The sequence below is a fragment of the Nerophis ophidion genome, linkage group LG02 (assembly GCF_033978795.1).
Source record: "Nerophis ophidion isolate RoL-2023_Sa linkage group LG02, RoL_Noph_v1.0, whole genome shotgun sequence".
NCBI classification, from domain to species: domain Eukaryota; kingdom Metazoa; phylum Chordata; class Actinopteri; order Syngnathiformes; family Syngnathidae; genus Nerophis; species Nerophis ophidion.
Genome location: NC_084612.1, coordinates 59,488,136 through 59,511,355, shown reverse-complemented (window position 1 = coordinate 59,511,355; position 23,220 = coordinate 59,488,136). Strand labels below are relative to the sequence as shown.

Genomic DNA, 23,220 nt, shown 5'->3' with positions numbered 1-23,220 from the left:
ACTTAGATATTGGGTTTCACAATGTAAAGCTCTTAGAGGCATTAGAGAAAAGCGCTATATAAATATAATTCAATTTACTTCACATACGAGATCTTGTTCTATTGGCAGATAATATTGCTCAGTTCAAATAAAATACCCTTAAAAAATATTTTAACTGCACTTTATAGTCCGGAAAATAGGGTAAATGAAAAATAAATAATTAAAATTGAACAAGAGCAGTGTTTGAGCACGCCTCTATCAGAGGAAGCAGCTGTACTCACATGCGCCCATTGGGACCCTCCTCCTGGAAGCTGAAAGGCAGGGGGGAGTCATAGGGAGCAGCCACGGCAGACGAGGTGGAGGATGCGCAGGCCAGAGGTGGCGGCAAAGGAGGATGATCATGGATGCTGCCGCAACCTGATACTATCTGCCAACTGCCGTACTCTGTCGACAGAGAAGACCCAGAGCGAGCGTAGTCTGATGCTAACCTGCAGTAGGACAGGGCAGAAAGCACTTCCATCTGTGATTGGTATTTTGGCTTTAACGTGTCGATTTAAGCAGAGAAAAAGATGCAGCTCTCCGTTTTTAAGCCTGTCACACATCGGGTGGAGCCAAGTGAGAAACCCAATCGGGTTTTCAGCGTTTACATTTTCAATGTCTGCATGAACTTAAACTGTAAAAGCATGCTTATGATATACTTTTATTCTTCAAAACTTCCATATTACACCTTTAATTTAGGAAACTCACACGGAATGGGCTATGTTACGCTAATGCATCCTTAATAGTATTAATAGACCATCCATCTTCTTCCCAGACTCTCCTTTCCCCAGCCATTTCGTCCAGCTCCTCCCGGGGGATCCCGAGGCCTTCCCAGGCCAGCTGGGAGACATAGTCTTCCCAACGTGTCCTGGGTCTTCCCCGTGGCCTCTTAACGGTCGGACGTGCCCGAAATACCTCCCTAGGAAGGCGTTCGGGTGGCATCCTAACCAGATGCCTGAACCACCTCATCTGGCTTCTCTCGATCTGGAGGAGCAGCGGCTTTAGTTTGAGCTCCTCACCTATATCTCTAAGGGAGACCCCCGCCACCTGGCGGAGGAAGCTCATTTCGACTGCTTGTACCCGTGATCTTGTCCTTTCGGACATAACCCAAAACTCATGATCTTAGGTGACGATGGGAACATAGCTCGACCGGTAAATTGAGAGCTTTGCCTTCCGGCTCAGCTACTTCTTCACCACAACGGATCGATACAGCGTCCGCATTACTGAAGATGCCGCCCCGATCCGCCTGTCGACCTCACGATCCACTCTTCCCTCACTCGTGAACAAGATTCCGAGGTACTTGAACTCCTCTACTTGGGATCGGGACACCTCCCCAACCCAGAGATGGTATTAATAAACCAGAATAATAAATCTCTCGTAGGCTGCATATTCAATAGCATCGCCATACTGTATCTCGATAGTGCTAAATAATGATGGAAACCAAAGATTGCTGAGCAAGAAATCTAACTAAACAATGAGACAAAATATGAACTTCACACCATTAAAACTGCAGACATGAACGGTAGAGGACAGTCACATATTTGCACTAAGAAATCAACTGCAAAAACTGAACTTGCGATTGTCAAATCAAATACAAGACCTAGCAATGTTCAAAAGTAAGCCCAACATTGTTTTTCACAGATTAAAGTGTAATAGGTGGACCCCTCCAGCTGTAAAGACATATTTTCTACTTTAAAACACTGTGAGTGTAGAAGGACGTAACTTGAATAGCCGAAATCGGTGAAGATGAATAGTTCAAATCAGTGGTTCTCAAACTTTTTTCACCAAATACTACCTCAAAGAATAATTCTCTCTCCAAGTACAACCTTAATGACCGACATTAAAATACAGTAGAATAGTAAGCCTAGGTATTCTAAAACTTATATTCTAGTATTCTAACTTAGAAATAAAAAAAAAAGTCTGCGGGCTATAGAGCGTTTTCTATTCGGGCTCCAGCACTCTGGCATGCCTCCCGGTAACAGAGATGCTACCTCAGTAGAAACATTTAAGTCCCATCTTAAAACTCATTTGTATACTTGAGCCCAGGGGTCGGGAACCTTTTTGGCTGAGAGAGCCCATCCATCCATCCATCCATCCATTTTCTACCGCTTATTCCCTTTGGTGTTGCGGGGGGCGCTGGTGCCTATCTCAGCTACAATCGGGCGGAAGGCGGGGTACACCCTGGACAAGTCGCCACTTCATCGCAGTGCCAACACAGACAGACAGACAATATTCACACTCACATTCACACACTAGGGCCAATTTAGGGTTGCCAATCACCCTATCCCCAGGTGCATGTCTTTGGAAGTGGGAGGAAGCCAGAGTACCCGGAGGGAACCCACGCATTCACGGGGAGGACATGCAAACTCCACACAGAAAGATCCTGAGCCCGGGATTGAACCTTGACTACTCAGGACCTTTGTATTGTGAGGCAGATACACTAACGCCTCTGCCACCGTGAAGCCCCGCTGAGAGAGCCATACAAGCCAAATATTTTAAAAAGTATTTCCGTGAGAGCCATATAATATTTTTTTTGAAAGACTGAATACAACTAAATGTGTGCATTTTTAAGTAAGACCAACATTTTTAGAGTGTAATAAGTCTCTTATTCTTTTTAATAACATTGTTATTCTGAAGCTAACCAACAATAAATAAAATACTTCTTACCATTAATGCGACTTCCTGAACAGGTGCGGTAGAAACCGGATGGATGGATTAAAATGCATGAGAATGTTTTATATTTTGAACGTTATTTTTGACACTGTGATTACCAGTGGAGTTATTCATTACTTATCCTGTTAAGTAATGTCAGCTAAGATGTATCTGAGAGCCAGGTGCAGTCATCAAAAGAGCCCCATCTGGCTTTAGAGCCATAGGTTCCCTACCCCTGCTCTAGCCTTTAAATAGACCCCCCATTTAGACCTGTTGATCTGTCGTTTCTTTTCTGCTCTGCCCCCCTCTCTTCGTGACCACAGATAATGCGGTAGCTGCCCAAAGTCGGGACCCAGGGTTGACCACTCATCTGTGCATCAGTTGGGGACGTCTCTGCGCTGCTGACTTGTCTGCACTCAAGATGATCTTCTGCTGGCCCCAATATGGACTGGACTCTCACACTATTATGTTAGATCCACTATGGACTGGACTCTCACACTATTATGTTAGAACCACTATGGACTGGACTCTCACACTATTATGTTAGATCCACAATGGACTGGACTCTCACACTATTATGTTATATCCACTATGGACTGGACTTTCACACTATTATGTTAGATCCATTATGGACTGGACCCTCACACTATTATGTTAGCTCCACTATGGACTGGATTCTCACACAATTATGTTAGATCCACTATGGACTGGACTCTGACAATTATGCTAGATCCTCTTGACGTCTATTGCACCGGTCGCCCAGGAGGACGGTCCCCACATCTGTGGTTCCCTCCAATGTTTCTTATTTTCCTCCCAGTGGGTTGAGTTTTTTCTTGACCTGATGTGGGATTTGAACCGAGGATGTCATTGTGGCTTGTGCAGCCCTTTGAGACACTTGTGATTTAGGGCTGTATAAGTAAACATTGATTGATTGATAATCATTAAAAACAAGACAGAGGTTCTATTTAACAAGCATATTTAATATTGTGACCACTGTAACATTGCACACAGTTTAAACAGTAACACTGTTTGAATATTTATCAAAATGATTATTTGGCGTGCAACTAGATGGAGGCCCGCGTACCGCAGTTTAAGAATCCCTACTCTTTACAACACTATTTCTCTTAAAAGAGTATAAATCCACTCCATTTTTTTTCAGTATTTTTTTTTTAATATATGACCACACTTGTGTGCATGTTGGCTTTGAAAACATTCTTGTCACAGTCCTTGTCACAGTGCAATTTTACCAGATTATTTTGGTTCTACTCACCTTCGGCCAGGGACAGCCAACGGGCTGCTGCCAGTGCGTGTGACGGCATGTTCCGAATGGTTGGAGGAGGAGGAGCTGGAAGACCTGGCCTCACTGAGGGGGTTTGGGAGCGGTTCATCCAGAGGGTTTGGTTTGGCCCACACGACCATTTGAGGAGAGGAAGTGGTGCCTTTTTTCCTAAGGAGTCAAACATTTGGCATAAGATGCCATAGAAGATCTAATACGAGTGTGGGGTACCGACCAAGTGGACAGTGGAGGCTGGCTGGTGAAGAGGTCCACAGTGTCGCTGGTGAAACTGGAAGCTACACCTGCCTCCTCAGTGATTAGGGAAAACTCACTGCTCAGACTGGTCACACTACCACGATCCCTCGACTCTGGAACAACACATCAAGAAATGAAAAGTCAAGTTTTAAAAACTAGAACAGCTATTTCAAGCCACAATGGAAACGGGTAAGAAATACTACTAAGAGAATACACAGAGTTTAAGATGTGGTTTTTAAGTTGCTATAAATGATAGACTAATTACACTCAGCCTATTGATGAATAAACATCATACAACACAGCCAAATACAAAAGCAACATGTCTTTTTGTATAATGAATTGTTCGTTTGTAATTATTTTTGGTAAATGTCTAATGTTTGTGTACCAAAACTATGTAATCTTATCGTGTATGCATGTATTTACTGAATGTGCTGGTGCAGAGCAGGCATAGTAGTCTTTGCTGAGGTAAACACGACTCGGATTAATAAAACAACAAGCATCATGTTTGTTAGTGTTTACTTACATATATAGTCTAAATCAGACCTGGGCAAATTAAGGTCCGGGGGCATGTTAAGCTTTTCAATCTGGCCCGCGAGATTCTCAAATATTTATTTTTTAGATTTTTAAGATGGAAACTCTTGCTGCCATTATGATGTTCAATGATGTTTTCTAATGACCGTTAGTCTTGAACTATACAAAGTACTTCAATGGTTGGAATATGCGCTTTTGCATGATATACTAGTTACTATGGTAATTATCTAGTTACTATGGTAATATATTCAGTTACTATGGTAATCTAAGTCACAGCAGCTCAGACGAGGCACCAAGCAATGTGTTTGGGGAGCATTTCCACAGAGTGTCAACCTGAAATGAGAGTGTCAGGGACAGACGCTGTGTTTGTTGCATTTTTTTTGTGTTTCGTTTGATTGTTAGAAACAAATGTACTTGTCTGGTGCTGGTGTGAAAGCATGGAATTCTCTAACGAAAGACTTAAAGGCCTACTGAAAGTCGTCAGCAGGCCTTTAAGGCCTACTGAAACCCACTACTACGCAGTCTGATAGTTTATATATCAATGATGAAATATTAACATTGCAACACATGCCAATACGGCCTTTTTAGTTTACTAAATAGCTATTTTAAATTTCTTGGGACTTTTTTCTTGAAAACGTCGCGTAATGATGACGTGTACACGTGACGTCACGGGCTGTTATAAATATGAGCGCTGCATACACACACAGCTAAAAGTCGTCTGCTTTAACGGCATATTTACACAGTATTTTGGACATCTGTGTTGCTGAATCTTTTTCAATTTGTTCAATTAATATTGGAGACGTCAAAGTAGAAAGACGGAGTTGGGAAGCTTTAGCCTTTAGCCACACAAACACATGGTGATTCTTCGTTTAAAATTCACGGAGGTGAAACTTTAATATGGATCACAGCGGACATGGATCCCGACTACATGTCAACCAGCAGGTGTCGGTGAGAAAATTGTGGTTAAAAAGTCGCCTATTACCGGATATCAGCTGAGCATGTGCCGTCCATACAGCTGCCGTTGACTTCCCTGAGAGACTGCGTGTCAACACCCGGCCGTGGACGTACACTTCCGACTATCAGGTACAGTTAAACTCACTAAAACACTAGCAACACAATAGAAAGATAATGGATTTCCCAGAATTATCCTAGTAAATGTCTCTAAAAACATATGAATCCGTCTCAATGCAATGCGATTGCGGGTTTTTTTTTTTCCTAGTCCGTCACTATCAATATCCTCAAACACGAATCTTGTCGTTTTCTCGGTCTGAATAGCTGTTTTTGTTGGAGGCTCCCATTAAAATCAATGTGAATATATGAGGAGCCCTCAACATGTGACGTCATCGTCTGCGACTTCCGTTAGAGGCAGGGCTTTTCTCCAGTTGCGAACTTTATCTTGGATGTTCTCTACTAAATCCTTTCAGCAAAAATATGGCAATATCGCGAAATGATCAAGTATGACACATAGAATGGACCTGCTATCCCCGTTTAAATTATAACATCTCATTTCAGTAGGCCTTTAAAAAAAGTGGTAAGAATATCTTTGAATTTAAAAAAGAGTTACAAAAAGAGAAAACTGGAATTATATCAAACTGAATTTTTATTTAGATTGGATGTGTCATTGTGAAAATGCTTGAACGAAAATTAAAAAGTATGTTGGAGTTCGGGTGTTGGTGGAGGGAACAGTTATAAAGTCATTTAAAATAATTTCTGTTAAAAAGTGGGCAGATAAATATAGAAATAGCATTCTTCCATCTGCTCCTTTCTGATCATGGAAATGTATAAGAAACAAAAAAAACTATGAAAGTGTCAACTGTACGTGGCTTGTATATATGCATTTTCATGAAGGGAATAAAAATAAATGATGATGATGATTGTAAAATATGTCGATCGAGAAGGAGTGTGACGTTCATATGTTGTAAATATTCAGTTTTTTATCGTTCATATTTAATATAGTAGATCCCACATTCTTTATTTTTATGTACATTCTGAGTGTCTCATTCAGTAAAAATAAATAAATAAATTCCATTACGTTTTTTAAGGTGGTCTGTCAAAACATTTTTAGCAATAGTAGATATACCGGCCCCCAGACACATTTTTTTCTCTAAATTTGGCCCCGGGGCAAAATAATTGCCAATGCCTGGTCTAGGCTGTCTATAGCCAACATTCAAGGGAAACAGCAAAGTGGCGACTACAGACAGATGGCCACTATACGCAGGTTTGCGCAATTTTGAATTTGTCGACCATCTTGATTTTTTTTTACCAATACATGTGTACATATGTATTACCCAATCACACACATATACAGTGTTTGATTGGGTACTACATATGCTTTGTAGACAGGCATAACAGCCAAGTAATAATAAACACATAAATAACTACAAAAGCACTGGGAGAGCGCACGTGTGTGACAAACGTTCAGCACTGTGTGTGAAAATGATACATTTATGGTGCACTTTCACCAAGAAGAACACAGCATACAGGTCAGATTGAAAGGATCATAAGTCTTTAGTCTTTTCTCTACCTCTCTCACCCTTCTATTCTTTCCTCACTTTTCCTAATATTTCCTCTACTCTCTCTGTCTCAGGACCAGGGCTTGAATTTAACCACGGCAACTGCGAAAAAAGCCGAGACCGCCCTCGTCATTTGCAGTGAGCCCTAAAAAATTGACCAACATCTGCGGCAAGAACATGCCGTGACCGCCCTTGACTTTTTACTTGTTAATGGACAAGGGATGTAACAGTAAATAGTGTAATGATAATTAGCGATAAAATTCCAGATGGTTAGTAACACCGCCTAGTTTTGTAATTACCGAAAGAAAAAACGTCATTTATTAATGCATTTTAGGCAACACAAAGTCAGGCGCATGCGCACTAGCGTTGTTTGGCTTGATAATTATGGCGGACAAGCGACACAGACTTTGCTGCGGAGATTTCCCCTCGGAGTAAACGGAGCCAAGCTCTTGGTTTAACGTTATTTTCCCTCGCTTCCCGCCGTGCGTTTAAGAGCGCACTGCTGTGTTTGGATGGAGACAGGTGTGGACAATATTGGAAACACTTGTCCCCACACTAAAAGTATACAGCGAAGAAGAAAACTATTTAAAGTTTTGCAGCAGACGATGTGTTGTTAATTTTGTCACAACTTGATTATAAAGTCTTTACTTTGTTTATCCATGCATCCATTTTGTAGCCTTTGTCTCTTTTGGGGTCACGGGTGGTGCTGGAGCCTATCTCAGCTGCATTCGGCCGGAAGTTGGGGTACACCCTGGACAAGTCGCCACCTCACTCATTACAGGGCCAACACAGATAACAACATTCACACTCACATTCACACACTAAGGCCCATTTAGTGTTGCCAATCAACCTATGTGAGATGTTCACTCCTTTATTTAACTGCAAACTGTATCAGTGTTCAAAAAACATCAATACTGGCTAAAATGTTTTGTCGTCTCATCGAATTGAATGCAGGCTGTGAAGATTGCGTATTCGATGTGAGAGATGTTGCTCCTCTTTATTTTTGTTGGCCAAACTGTTGCACTTAACCAAGAGAAGAACAACGCTTGTTTATTAGACTTCATCTTCATTAGCCCAACTGCTTTGTTTTTTATTTTAATTTTAAAAAGTAAACACAAGGGTTTTATACAGTACTTGTGTTTTTTTCATGTCACAAGGGTATTACTTCAAAAACCATTCACGTGACAGAGCATTTTGTTAATGTGTTATTGTGTATGGTAAATTCCTATATCACATCTGCTCAAACTCTATAAATGTACATAACTTTAAAAAATATATTTTAAACAAATACCTCCTTCTATCAAAATGTAAAAATACAGATAAAAGCATGCTTTGGAGCCCCTGCCTCCAAATGTTTGCCTTGGTGTCCTAAAATACAAGCCCTTCTTTAAGGTAACACTTGCCTTAATTAAAAAGTTAAAATTCGAGGCATGCAGGACTGATCAGGACTGAACTATCTGCACCTGGTGCAGCTTTTGATTTGGTGCAGCCATTTATTTGAAGTGTTTTGTTAGTTGTTTGCCACTGAAAGTGTGACAAGTGTGTGTAAGTAGTCCAGTCTCCTTTGCTTTGTTGTTGCTTTAAAGTAGGCTTGTGACATCATCACATTCATTTAACGACAAATTTAGGTCTTTCTAAAGTGAAACTAGTTTGTAAAATGTATCTAATATAGTATCTAATAAAAGTTTCAATCAATCTGTGGCAGGGCGATTGCGACGTAATTGTTAACGCTGTTCACGTGCATGTCTTTGTCCAAGTGGTGATTAACTTGATGTGACTTACTTAACTGGCAGAGGTCCTCTAGGGTGAAGTCGCTCTCCTTCAAGTGAGAGTTCTTCCTTCTGCAAACAAGGAGCACGATGAAAACGGCAGCTCGACATCAGGATGGCATGCATAAACATAGAACCCACCTCTGTTTTCGAACAGCAGAGAATTTCTCTGAGACAATGTGCTTCAAAAAATTGAAGCAGAAAAAGAAAATCTGAAGGAGAAAGAATACTTTGGTCAAAGGGAGGAACACCAAATGAAATGACAAACATTTAGGTTCATTAGTAGCATTGAGTGGCCTTTTTCATTACGAACCACAACCTTTCTGTTAAAAATGTATAAGTAATTCTTGTATTCTTGCCAACAAACTGAGAATGAAACAATGATTTACATTGTTTTCAAATGGTTTAGGAAAAAAGACATTTGTTTTTTTAAATGTTCTGAACAACAAAATGTGTTAATACAGCCTTCAAATAACTTTAATACAATTTCATGTTTTGTATGTTTTAGCCCCTAAGGCCGCATTTTGGAAAGTCTCCACCCCGCCTTTTTTTAAGTGAAAGATATAAAGTATGTCGAATAAGTATTTGATCCCATTTGTAAGCTGACCTCCTTACACTCAGTCCATCATTATTATGGTCATACAAAAACAGAGAATGACAGAAGAAAAGCGAGTGTACCTCCTCCCCCTTGGAGAGTCGGTCTGGCAGCATGTGACTGCAAATAGAAACAGAATGATGGAACATTGTTAGGAGGAAGTGAAACAACATGGACGTTGCATTTGTAACAAGGTCCATGTATTTGAAAAGAAGAACTTTGTGAACATGTATAATACATTAAGAGATATATGAATATCTACATTGTAGGGCTGTGAATCTTTGGGTGTCCCACAATTCGATTCAATATCGATTCTTGGGGTCACGATTCGATTCAAAATCGATTTTTTTTTTCAATTCAACACAATTCTCGATTCAAAAACGATTTTTTCCCGATTTAAAAGGATTCTCTATTCATTCAATTCATAGGATTTTAGCAGGATCTACCCCAGTCTGCTGACATGCAAGCAGAGTAGTAGATTTTTGTAAAAACCTTTTATAATTGTAAAGGACAATGTTTTATCAACTGATTGTAATAATGTAAATTTGTTTTAACTATTAAACAAACCAAAAATATTTTATCTTTGTGAAAATATTAGACAAAGTGTGTTGTCAAACTTATGAGATGCGATGCAAGTGTAAGCCACTGTGACACTATTGTTCTTTTTTTTAAAATTTTTAGAAATGTCTAATGATAATGTCAATGAGGGATTTTTGATCACTGCTATGCTGAAATTATAACTCATAGTGATAATATTCATTTTTGTTCCACTACTTTTGGTTCGTTCTGTGTCGTGTTTGTGTCTCCTCTCTACTGATCTGTTTATTGCAGTTCTGAGTGTTGCTGGGTCAGGTATGGTTTTAGAATTGGATTGCATTGTTATGGTATTGCTGTGTATTGTTTTGTTGGATTGATAAAAAAAAAAAAAAAAAAGATTTTTTAAAAATGATAATCGATTCTGAATCGCACAACATGAGAATCGCGATTCAAATTCGAATCGATTTTTCCTACACCCCTACTATATTGTATAAAGAGCTATATGAACATCTATATTGTATAAATAGCTATGTAAACATCGATATTGTATAAAGAGCTATGTGAACATCTATATTGTATAAAGCAACTTGGGCCCTATTCTTCATTTTGTGCTTAAGTGATTTTATTTGCACGGCTTAAGTTTTGCTCCTTGTTGTTGTTCGCATTCTCCCTATCTAGCCCGCGGACTCGCCCACTCCGCGAAAACCATGCAAATGTGCTTAAGTCGTGTATGAAGGCGAGCTCACTACTAATGAGGTGGAGGCCTTTTTTTCCTTGGTTGCAGGAAAATTGTGGAAGGCGAACTTTTTCCAACAAGTGTGAGAGTCGTAGAAATCTGTGTAAAAGATAACACTTTACATTTGAAAAGGTCGTATTAATTCAGGCAGTGCTTTGTCACGTGAACGTGTGTCGCCATGGTCATGTAGTGCGTGTATGCACGATACAACAGCTTCTTCTTCCTGGCTGAATGTGAATAATAATTTGTAGATTAAACTTTGTTTACTTGTTATTATAACCACCCTGTTATTTGTGATGTTAAGAGTTATGTTAAGTGTGAATATTTGTGAGGCCGTGACACGTCAGAGGAGCCGAGACAGAGGGTTTGTGTGTGTCCATGTGCTTGCAAGGGATGCCAAACTGTCAAAAAAAAAACTCAATGGAATCAATTAATAGACGCTACATTATATTTGCGCCTTCTATTAAATGGTCGCATAATTCAATGATCACAGATCCAGATGAAATCGCTATGTTGAACGTTTGTACCAGGATGTTCAAACATGGCAGCTATACACGGAGTCCCCTTCCACTGGGGTCGCAGTCACAAGACTAGAGTGTGTATTGTGATCTTTGGTAGTTAATACAGAGTAGCATTATAGTCCTTTTATCGTCATTTCAATTGAAGTTTCCAGGTGTCTCATTCAAAATAGATTTGATAGGTTTCTGAGAGTTTGTTTTTGGACTCATGTTTTCTTTTTCTCTGTGTGTGTATTTCAGTTCCTTTCCTGTGACCTTATTTTGGAAGTTTCACTTCCTCGTGCCATGCACAGGCTTCCACACATGCTGCCTGATTGGCAACCAGGACACACCTGTACCCGGTTATCGATCAGTCTCCTGTTTCAGACAGGGTTGGATCATTGCTTCGCGCACTGCATTGCTTTGCTTGACGTACACGTGTCGTTCCCTTGACAAAATAAGCTCAGTGCCTTGTGCATCTATTTTGCACTCGCCGCCTTTTTTTTTTTACCGATCTTTTCGTGAGATAGTTTTCTTAAATTTATCGACTTCTGTTTATTTTAAATAATAATATTTTTTCCTCACAGTCTGCCTCCCGTCTCTGCATCCTTGGGATCACGCTGCGTTCCAGCTTCTGACAAGTTTCTTTTATAATTTTATTATGTGTGGTGCACACTGCATCCAACACTTCAAGTGCAATATAATAATACACCTTCAAGGGGCACTGGACTTATTCCAGCCTCAGAGGCGCACAAGAACAACACTACTTAGGTCGATGGGAGAATACGAGGAAGGCCAGATTTGAAACGCAATGCCCAAATTTAAGAGTTGCTCCATTCAAAGTGCACATCTTGGATGAAGCACTGACAGACTAAAGCAGAGGAGAAGAAGGCTGTGCAGCCAGATTCTGATTTTTTTTTACTCAAGCACTTGGGAGAATAGGGCCATAACTTAACATTTATCTAAATTGTACAAGGTGCAATTGTATGGTGCAATTATATAGTGACTATTACTGATTACCCAAAGAGAAACCAGTCGTAAGCAATGGTCAAATAGAGGATCTGGGCCGGGTCCAGACTGGCGTGCACAGCACCATCCTGTAAAGATGACATTTAATTATTGACAACAGTTTGATTAAAAGGAGAGTATAATGTATCATTCAATGAGACTACAAAGACATAGTAGAATACAATATAGTATCATATAGCATAGTGGAATATTGCCACACACTATAGTAGAATGTAGTAATAGAGTAAAGTAGCATATAGTATAGCAGTTCAATAAAGTAGAATATACAGTAATAGTACGGTATGGCAGCATATAGCAGAGAAGAACATAGGAGTACATAGGAGACTTTTAGAATCTAGAAAATACAGTACAGAAGAATAGTAGATGGTGGTATGGTATAGTAGCATCTACCACCCTACTGGCCTTTATTCTGACTTTATTAGCAAATCTTCTGAGTTTGATTCTGACTTGGTGACTAATGCAGATAATATTGTTATCATGGGTGATTTTAATATTCGTATGAATAATCTGTTAGACCCTCCAAGCGTGGCGCTCCTGACTATAATAGGCAGTTGTGGTCTTACACAATTACGAGAACCCACTCATCGCAACGGTAACGCCTTGGATCCCGTTTTAGTCCAGGGTGTTGCCACCTCGATAGTCATGATACTGCCCTATGCCAAAGAAATGTTTGATCACTACCTCATAAAAGTTGAAGTTAGGACCCATTGCCAATGTTCTGATAATAAAAAATAATTTAGCATCCATAATATTTGCGCTGCGACAACCACAACTCTCTCAGGCCGACTGCCCTTGGTAATGGCACAGTTCCCCAGTTATGTGGGCTCTATTGATAAATGAAAAAGAGGCACACCTCCTGGTTCACGGGAGAAATCAGAGCTCTCAACCAAACTAAAGGTTTTCCGTCAAACTTGGAATTATAGTTTAATAACCTACACACCTTTGCCTTAGCTAAAACATATTACTACTCCAATCTCATCCGTCTCAATAAAAATGATCCTAAATATTTGTCTAACACAGTAGTATTGTTAACACAATAAGGACCTTCTACCAATAGCTCCAACCACTCAGCTGACTACTTAGTGAACATGTTTTCCAGGAATATTGGGCTCTTTAGAAACAAGATTAAAGACACAACATCCTAGCTCCAACTGGATTCTATACAAATATGCATTATGGCAAATGCTCTGCGAAAAAATCTCTCATTTTGAAGCGGTAACGGTGGAGAAAATTTTGAGACTCGTTAATAGGACAAAACACACATCAGGTCTACACGACCTACTTCCTGGAGAAATTTATCAAGGAGTTGTTTGTATTATTAGGACCATCCATGCTAAATATTATCAACTTATCACTCTCCTCTGGTACTGTTCTCCCAGCATTTAGAACAGCGGTTATATCTCCTCTGCTTAAAAGACCTAACCTCGACCCTGACTTTCTTCTTAACTGCACCTTCTGTTTAACTAAAATCTTTGAAAAAATGGCTGCACGGCAACTAAATGGACATTTACCGTCTAACAATCTTTTTTAACTTTTTAAGTCAGGTTTCAGAGCAAATAATTCTACTGAGACAGCTCTTGCAAAAGTGACAAATGATATGTTGCTAACTATGGATAGCTATGCATGGCCTCGATACCATTAACCACAACATTGTTTTAGTTAAAGTTTAAAGTACCAATGATAGTCACACACACACACTAGGTGCAGCAAAATGTATCCTTTGCATTTGACCTATCCCTTTGTTCACCCCCTGTGAGGTGAGGGGAGCAGTGGGCAGCAGCGGTGCCGCACCCGGGAATCATTTTTTGGTGATTGAACCCCCAATTCCAACCCTTGATGCCGAGTGCCTTTGGCATGACTCGGCCGGGGCTTGAACTCACAACGTACCGATCTCAGGGCGGACACTCTAACCACTAGGCCAATAAGCACATACAGTACGTGTATGTCAGAATGAGCTTTTTCCTAGTTTAGGTCCTATCTCATTGAAAAGACACACTGTGTACCCCAGAACAATGTAACCTCTGCGTACATGAAGGTCACCTGCAAGATCCCACAGGGATCGGTTCTTGGTCCTGTACACTTGAGCAACTATATGCTGTCGGTAGGCGTAATTATACGCAAATATGGTGCGACATCCAACCTTCTATGCCATTCAGATGCGATTAAGATTTTTTTGTTTGTAACGCACAAAATATCAAAAAGTTTAGCACCATCTTATGTTGTTGACTAGATTGGGCCATATGGCTCGTCCCGAAATCTATCTTCCGAAAACATCGGCTTGTTAGTGACTTCCAGAGCCCAAAAAAAGTCTGCAGGCTCGAGAGCGTTTTCTATTCGAGTAATCTGGAATACTCAACCAGCAATAGTTAAGAGATTCTACATCAGTAGAAGCATTCAAGTCCCACCTTAAAACTCATTTATATGGCCTAGCCTTTAAATAGACCCCTTTTTGGACCAGTTGATCTGCCGCTTTTCTGCTTTGTCATCCTCTCTCCTGCCTGGAGAGCATAGCAGGTGGCCATGGTTAATTTGTGGCGAGGTACCAGTCTGGAAGAGGTGTTAGCTGATCCAAAATGAGAACCGAGATGGACCACTCGTCCATGACAAGCTATAGACATCTCTGCGAAGCTGACCAGATGAGACTGGAAGACGACTCACTGCCCCCATGACTATCTGTTGGTTTCTTGATGGACTGGACTCCCACTTAATTAGTTTATCAATGATTTAATTTAAAATATCTAGTGCAGCTGGGATAGGACAGGGATAAGGACAAGCGATAGAAAAAGGATGGATGGAATTTTACATTTAGGAGTTGCATAGAACAGTTGGTAAAGCGGCCATGCCAGCAACTTGAGGGTTACAGGCTCGATTACAGCTTCCCGCCATCCAAGTCACTGCCGTTGTGTCCTTGAGCAAGACACTATAACCATCTTGATCCCAGTGCCACCAACACTGAATTAAATATAATTTGATTGTCGATAATGGGTTTCACTGAGTAAAGCCCTGCACCCACTCGGCATCCATTGCAGCTCTGGTAGGGGTTCCCTACTTCTGAGATCCTTTTAAAGTGTTCTTATTTTTCTCCATCTGTTTTTTGTTTTTTTTTTAATAGTTTTTCCTTGCCCAGATGCGAGTTTAGATCAGGGGATGTCGAGACATTCGTGATTAAGAGCTACAGTACATGAATTCAATTTGATTGATTGATATAGTGGAATATAAACTTACTGCCCAAAGAGAAAGCCTGAGAAGAGAAACAAAGAGAGGAGTTCGATCCCAGCCTGATATGCAGTGAACAAGGAGACCATTGTCATCTGTAAAAAAAGAAAATATGTACGTTAAATCCAAATTCATATTTCAAATGTAATGATTTCATTGTGTTATTATTCATTGTGACTCCCTGCAAATATTTTTTATACGCAACCATGCACGCCAAAAGTACCTTTTAGCAGCTACCTATTTGTATTAAATGTCAATGCATTCAGTCATGCGGCTGCCCATGTCTTTGTTGAACATTGGATTACATGCTGTCTTGATCATGTTTACAAGGATATCAACAGTACAGTGTACTCTCCTCACTGTGTGGTTCACTTGCTTTGGTCTCAGGTATGTAATAACATTTCAAATGATACCACTATGGCAACAACTAAAGCTTTTTAACTCATGTTTGCTCGCACACTATTGGACGATGGCGACCAAACTGAGCACCGTGTTCAATCCTGATATCCCTCTGTTAGCAGTGTTCCTTTGTTGTGTATTAGTGACATTTCTGTATAATAATCATAATTATTTATCTATGATGTCGCCTAAAGCAATAGTTCTCAAATGGGGGTACGCGTACCCCTGGGGGTTATTGAAGGTATGCCAAGGAGTATGTGAGATTTTTCAAAAATATTCTAAAAATAGCAACAATTCAAAAATCCTTTATTAATGTATTTATTTAATAATACTTCAACAAAATAAGAATGTAAGTTCATAAACTGTGAAAAGAAATGCGACAATGCAATATTCGGTGTTGACAACTAGATTTTTTTGTGGAAATGTTCCATAAATATTGATGTTAAAGATTTCATTTTTGGTGAAGAAATGTTTAGAATTAAGTTCATGGATCCAGATGGATCTCTATTACAATCCCCAAAGACGGCACTTTAAGTTGATGATTACTTCTATGTGTAGAAGTTTTTAGTTGTTTGTATATCTTTTTTTTCCAAATAGTTCAAGAAAGACCACAACAAATGAGCAATATTTTGCACTGTTATACAATTTAATAAATCAGTAACTGATGACATAGTGCTGTATTTTACTTTCTTATCTCTTTTTTTCAACCGAAAATGCTTTGCTCGGATTAGGGGGTACTTGAATTAAAAAAATGTTCACAGGGGGTACATCACTGAAAAAAGGTTGAGAACCACTGGCCTAAAGGAACTCGCTTTGGGTAGCTTCAAAGCCATTAGTCTAAGTTAGCGCTTTTGATTGACTGATTGATTGAGAAGTTTATTGACATCTTTTATGAATTGAATCCATGTAATGCTTTACAAAGGCAAATGGATGGCACAAAAAGCCAAAAGGCTTGTTTCCATTGTGGTCCATTAAATATTCATCACATTTTATACATTCAGTAATAAAATATATTTAACCTGTAACATGTATATAAAAAATACAATAAAAAATGGATAAATGATGTACATATACACAGTATACATGTCAGGTCCCCAGATCTGCGGTCCCCTCCCAGGTTTCTCATTGTCATCCCATTAGGTTGAGTTTTTTATTGCCCTGATGTGGGATCTGAACCGAGGTTGTCATTGTGGCTTGTGCAGCCCTTTGAGACACTCGTGATTTAGGGCTATATAAATAAACCCTTGATTGATTGATTGTTTGATGCTTGGAAGAGTTGCTTGGGATCAATTTTGGTTCAGATCAGGTAGAGGTTAAGCTGAGCCATGATTTTATGGCAGTTTTAAAATTTAGTAGGGAAGTTCGAATTTTAAGGTCTGTTGGTAGTGCAGACATACAAAATAGTAGAATGCATATTTTCCCATGAGAGAGGAATCTAACTTGTGTTACATAAATAAAGGAGTAAAATATGTACAGTGGAACCTCAATTTGCTAACTTTATGATTTTACAAATTTTGAAAATGAATCCATTCTGTGTCCCGCCTGCAGCCATTTTGTGCTGCACGGGGCAGCCTTTTTGGAAAGGCCCAGCCCTCCATGTCGCTTGCTGTGCAGATGAGTACGCAAGTAGTCACTTCTTAGTGCTTCAGCGTGTGTGACTTTTCTGTGTTTTTTACGCATTTCAACAAGTTTCGTTAATTTTGCTAATTTAATAGGAGTGTCCCTAGTAAAAAAGCGTGGAAAAAAAGAGGAAAAGTCTATTTCAGAGGACTACATTAATGGCACTTGCAAGTATGGAAAAATGTACTCCATACGACAGCCAGTTTTAATTGTGAAGAGACCTGTATTTTCTGGAAAAAGATGCCAAAATACTGTCATTCGGTACAGAAATGTACCATATTTTTCGGACTATAAGTCGCAGTTTTTTTCATAGTTTAGCCGGGGGTGCGAGTTGTACTCAGAAGCGACTTATGTGTGAAATTAACACATTACCGTAAAATATCAAATAATATTATTTAGCTCATTCATGTAAGGGACTAGACGTCTAGGATTTCATGGGATTTAGCGATTAGGAGTGACAGATTGTTTGGTAAACATATAGCATGTTCTATATGTTATAGTTATTTGAATGACTCTTACCATAATATGTTACGTTAACATACCAGGCACCTTCTCAGTTGGTTATTTATGCGTCATATAACGTACACTTATTCAGCCTGTTGTTCACTATTCTTTATTTATTTTAAATTGCCTTTCAAATGTGTATTCTTGGTTTTGGGTTTTATCTAATAAATTTCCCCCAAAAATGCGACTAATACTCCAGTGCGACTTATATATGTTTTTTTTCCTTTATTACGCATTTTCGGCAGGTGCGATTTATACTCCGGAGCGACTTATACTCCGAAAAATACGGTATGTTGAAATTTTCAAGTATGCAACCAGCTTTGGCACAGCTGTGTACTGATTTCCCACACTTTGTGCATTTCAATTGAGGGCCAGGAAGTTGTTTACTCGAAAACTGACTAAAAGGTAAGGCATTCGGCCTGGAAATGGACAATTAGTAGTTGCTCGCCGCCTCTGCCACCCGCTCTCATGCAGGTCTGCGGATATGCCCCGCCAACGGTGACGTAAATGGACAAAGTCAAGCGGGTAAAATGACAGCAGCGCGTGCATTGTTCAAAAGAGATAAGAATGTCTAATCAAGCTGGAGTTTTAATGCTGTACTTTTAGATAATAAAGAACAATTCTAAACATAAAATATTAAAATCCTTTAAATTCTTAGGGTTTGATTTACAAAAATCCAAACACCACGCGCTGTATCTCATCTTTTTTGTAGGGGGGCTGGAAGCCGGCAGATCCGTCAGCGATCCTGTTGTGTCTCCCTGTAATGTTTGACTGATCTTGAATGGGATTGTGCTGAAAATTAAAATTTTCCTGAAGGAACTCTCCTGAAGGAATAAATAAAGTACTATCTAATCTAAACATAAAATTGCTTGTACTACGAGTGGGCGTGTTGCGTGTGACCTACTAACACTGGATGAGCAATTGAAAAGTGGTGCAGACTGCCTTATTTAAATGACAATTTTGCATGCATGTGGCACTTTCACCACGGAGACGTTCATTTTTTGCACATTCATGTTATTATGCTCCTATCTATATGTTGAACTGGTGGCACAAATCTGTAATTGGTAACACCTTTTCTGAATCGCAACTTGAACAGAAACATATGCACACGATCGGCCATCAGTGTGTGTGACCATGTGTGTGAATGGGTGAATGTGATGTATAATGTAAAGCACTTTGAGTATCATTACAGGTATAGTGTACTGAAAAACTCCCAACGACTCACGCAAAATATCCTTCTGGAATATCAAATCCATTTACGCTTCTGCTTTTTCAGCCTCCCTCGCCACCATGATATCGGCCTCCGGACCCCCGTTAACTGACAACCCCTCTGACCTGGTGAACTTCTACAATCACACACTCTCCTCCTGTCTTGACCAGTTAGCTCCCATCAAAACCGAAATCATCACTTTCACACACTCAGTACCCTGATACACCCCCGAACTCCATTTAATGAAATCCCGCAAACGCCAACTGGAAAGACTCTACAATAAAACTGGTTCAACTGTCCAGATATATTTTAGTAATATCTTTCCTAAATTAAAAAAACAAACCACAAAAAAAATGCCAGCAGACACCAAAAGGCATCAATTGAAATCATTTTAATCAGCCCATTGCATAAATGATCCAGCAGCAATAAAATTCGAAATTTAAATTGCTGAATAGACGATGTGCGTCACATTTTTTATGTCTTGTATGTTGGCACACACACATAGGACAGAGGATTCTCGTCTGTCCAGCACAAGCACAGATCCTGCAGCCATGTGTGAAACTGTCAGTTTGCACGTCCTTCTGACACTTGCTAAATAAAACGCCAAATAGTGCTCGAATAACGGTGATGAGTGTTGATAAATCACATTGCGCGAGCTGAATCATTTTATTTGTATTTTCTCTTCCCAATATTGTGGCCATTTCAATGATCAGCATATATTTTGCGTAGTAATGAAAACACAGATGCAAAATGGATTGCACGCCTTTTTCTGCTCACTTAACGGGCGCAATCGGATATGCACATGTTTAGTAGATCAGCTTTACGTGTGCGAACAAGTTTGCACATGTTTTAGCACAAGCAAACCTTTAGTAAAGCAGGCCCTTAATGTTGAAGTTGCATTTTTTTTTTTAAATACACACTGTAAACCAAGGGTGTCCTAAATGAAGTCCACGGGACATTTTTGGCCCACAGCTTTTTTTTTTTTAATTGGACCGCAACTTATTGAAAATATGAAATGTGTTATTAATTAGATGTTTTATTTAATCTTACATTAATTAGTATTGCCACCTTTTATATAGAACATATATAGTAGAGATGTCCAATAATGGCTTTTTAGCAGATATTCGATATTGTCCAACTCTTAATGACCGATACCGATATCAACCGATACCAATATATGCAGTCGTGGAATGAACACATTATTATGTCTAATTTTGTTGTGATGCCCCGCTGGATGCATTAAACAATGAAACAAGGTTTTCCAAAATAAATCAACTCAAGTTATCGAAAAAAAATGCCAACATGTCACTGCCACATTCATTATTGTCACAAATTTTATCAAAGTGGCCCCCACATTATGTTTTGCTTTTTCTTACCTAAAAATGAACTGAACTGTAACCTTGACATTAATGTACATACCAACTTGTATTAATGTTATTTTTGTTCAAAACAAATGCATAAACTTCAACCTGGCTTTTAAACTTTTGGATTTCTAAGGATGCAGCCCCATCACAATGTATCAAGTACAACCAGCCTATATGCTGTGATGTTACAGAGAAGCATAACTTGTAATAGTTCAATGATTTGAGGCTCCAGAACAAACCAATGCAGGGTTAAAGCACAAGAGACCTCTTGCAAGAAAACTTGGAACATTCAACATACAGATATTGGAATGCTGAATGTGAAAGAGCAGTGAATACATTCATATAGTTTGCAAGTAATTGTCCTTCTTTTTCATGTCTTTGTATTTTTCTTCCTCACTATTGATGTGAAATGGGTCCTAAATTTTATTCCTAATGATCTTAGAAATGTCTCAAATTTGACTTGTTTAAAACCTTGAAATAATATTTTTGTTTGATTGAGTGAAAAAAATAATATGGAATCAAATACCTGGGACATAATAGTCAGTAAATAAATGCGTGACAAAACAAAGCATACCATCACTGTTGATGATATGCAGCAGCAGCTTCAGGTAGTTTTGTGTCTGCTCCACCAGATCCCATGACTGAAAACACACAAGCAGGGGAAAAATACACAATAAGCTCAACAAGGAATAAGTGACACGTTTAATTAATCATCCATCAGTATAATTTTCCATTGATTGTTGAAATCTATTATAGATGTGGGTTTGCATATTTAAAAGGGGTTATATTATGAATTTTTTCTATATTTTAACACTTTCTTGTTACATACATACATTACATAACATGGAACAGTGGTTCTTTGGTCAATATTTTGCATAGATTATGTTTTTACAGACCATCTTCAAGCCACTTTCTGATTACCTCTTCAAGTTGTGGGTGGCATGGCTCAGATGGTAGAGTGGCCATGCCAGCAACTTGAGGATTTCGCGTTCCGCCATCTTAGTTACGGCCTATGTGGCTTTGGGCAAGACACTCCACGCACCTCTTGGTTAGCGCCTTGCAAGGCAGCGTCCACCATCAGTGTGTGAATGCATGCGTGAATGGGTGCATGGGACATGTGATGTAAAGTGTTTTGGGTATTGTGCAGGTAAAGTAAAGCGCTATATAAATAGAGACCATTTACGTGCCAACGCTCCCCTCCAGGCGAAGCCTACCACCCTGTAAGCTGTGTTGTAGTTTTTAGCGCTTACATATGGAGTCTACTGACAGATGAAGTTAGGATCATACGCTACTTTGTATTAGAAATGGTAACAGCGGAGGATGCATGTGCGAGCCAGTCTGCCCCACAATACGAGGATAGAGAGAAGTAAGGAACTTATTGACTACACTACAACTTTGAACTAAAACTGAATAAAATTGAAAATTGAAATCGAAAAGCTTTTACGGGTAAACTTATACCATATATGGCAGACCTGGACAAATTACAGGCCTACTGAAATGAGATTTTCTTATTTAAACGGGGATAGCAGGTCCATTCTATGTGTCATACTTGATCATTTCGCAATATTGCCATATTTTTGCTGAAAGGATTTAGTAGAGAACATTTACGATAAAGTTCGCAACTTTTGGTCGCTAATGAAAAAGCCTTGCCTTTACCGGAAGTAGCAGACGATGACGTCACGAGGGTGAGGGCTCCTCACGTCCTCACATTGTTTATAATGGGAGCCTCCAGCGGCAAGAACTATTCGGACCGAGAAAACGACAATTTCCCCATTAATTTGAGCGAGGATGAAAGATTCGTGGATGATGATATTGATAGCGAAGGACTAGAAAAAAATAAATAAAATAATAAGTAAAAAAATAAATAAAAAAGGTGATTGCATTGGGACGGATTCAGATGTTTTTAGACACATTTGCTAGGATAATTCTGGGATATCCCTTATCTTTCTATTGTGTTGCTAGTGTTTTATTGAGATTAAATAGTACCTGATAGTCGGAGGGGTGTGTCCACGGGTGTTTTGACGCCAGTCTCTGAGGGAAGTCGACGGCAGCTGCATGGACGGCGCAAGCTCAGCTGATCTCCGGTAAGAGGCGAATTTTTACCACAATTTTCTCACCAAAACCTGCCGGTTGACAAGTGGTCGGGAACCATGTTCGCTTGACCACTCTGATCCATAGTAAAGCTTCACCTCCGGGAATTTTAAACAATGAAACACCGTGTGTTTGTGTGGCTAAAGGCGACAGCTTCCTACCTCCATCTTTCTACTTTGACTTCTCCATTATTAACTGAACAAATTGCAAAAGATTCAGCAACACAGATGTCCAGAATACTGTATAATTGCGCGATGAAAAGAGACGACTTTTAGCCGCGAATGGTGCTGCGCTAATATGTCCCCTGCGACCCGGGACGTCACGCGCACGCGTCATCATTCCGCGACGTTTTCAACAAAAAACTCTGCAGGAAATTTAAAATTGTAATTTAGTAAACTAAACCGGAGA

The 23,220-nt window shown here is 39.5% G+C and overlaps 1 protein-coding gene across 1 annotated transcript in view; it reads right to left on the bottom strand.

The window, feature by feature from the left end:
• Positions 1-23,220, bottom strand: part of mtmr14 (myotubularin related protein 14) — a 50,501-nt gene that overhangs the window by 4,284 nt on the left and 22,997 nt on the right. Inside the window, exons 10-18 of the mRNA XM_061887470.1 lie at positions 21,296-21,362; positions 15,634-15,719; positions 12,400-12,476; positions 9,693-9,729; positions 9,156-9,226; positions 9,028-9,086; positions 4,182-4,314; positions 3,941-4,117; positions 261-467 (exon numbers count right to left, since the gene is read on the bottom strand). Coding sequence (XP_061743454.1) covers positions 261-467; positions 3,941-4,117; positions 4,182-4,314; positions 9,028-9,086; positions 9,156-9,226; positions 9,693-9,729; positions 12,400-12,476; positions 15,634-15,719; positions 21,296-21,362 — 914 coding nt within the window. The remainder of the gene's footprint in view (positions 1-260; positions 468-3,940; positions 4,118-4,181; positions 4,315-9,027; positions 9,087-9,155; positions 9,227-9,692; positions 9,730-12,399; positions 12,477-15,633; positions 15,720-21,295; positions 21,363-23,220) is intronic.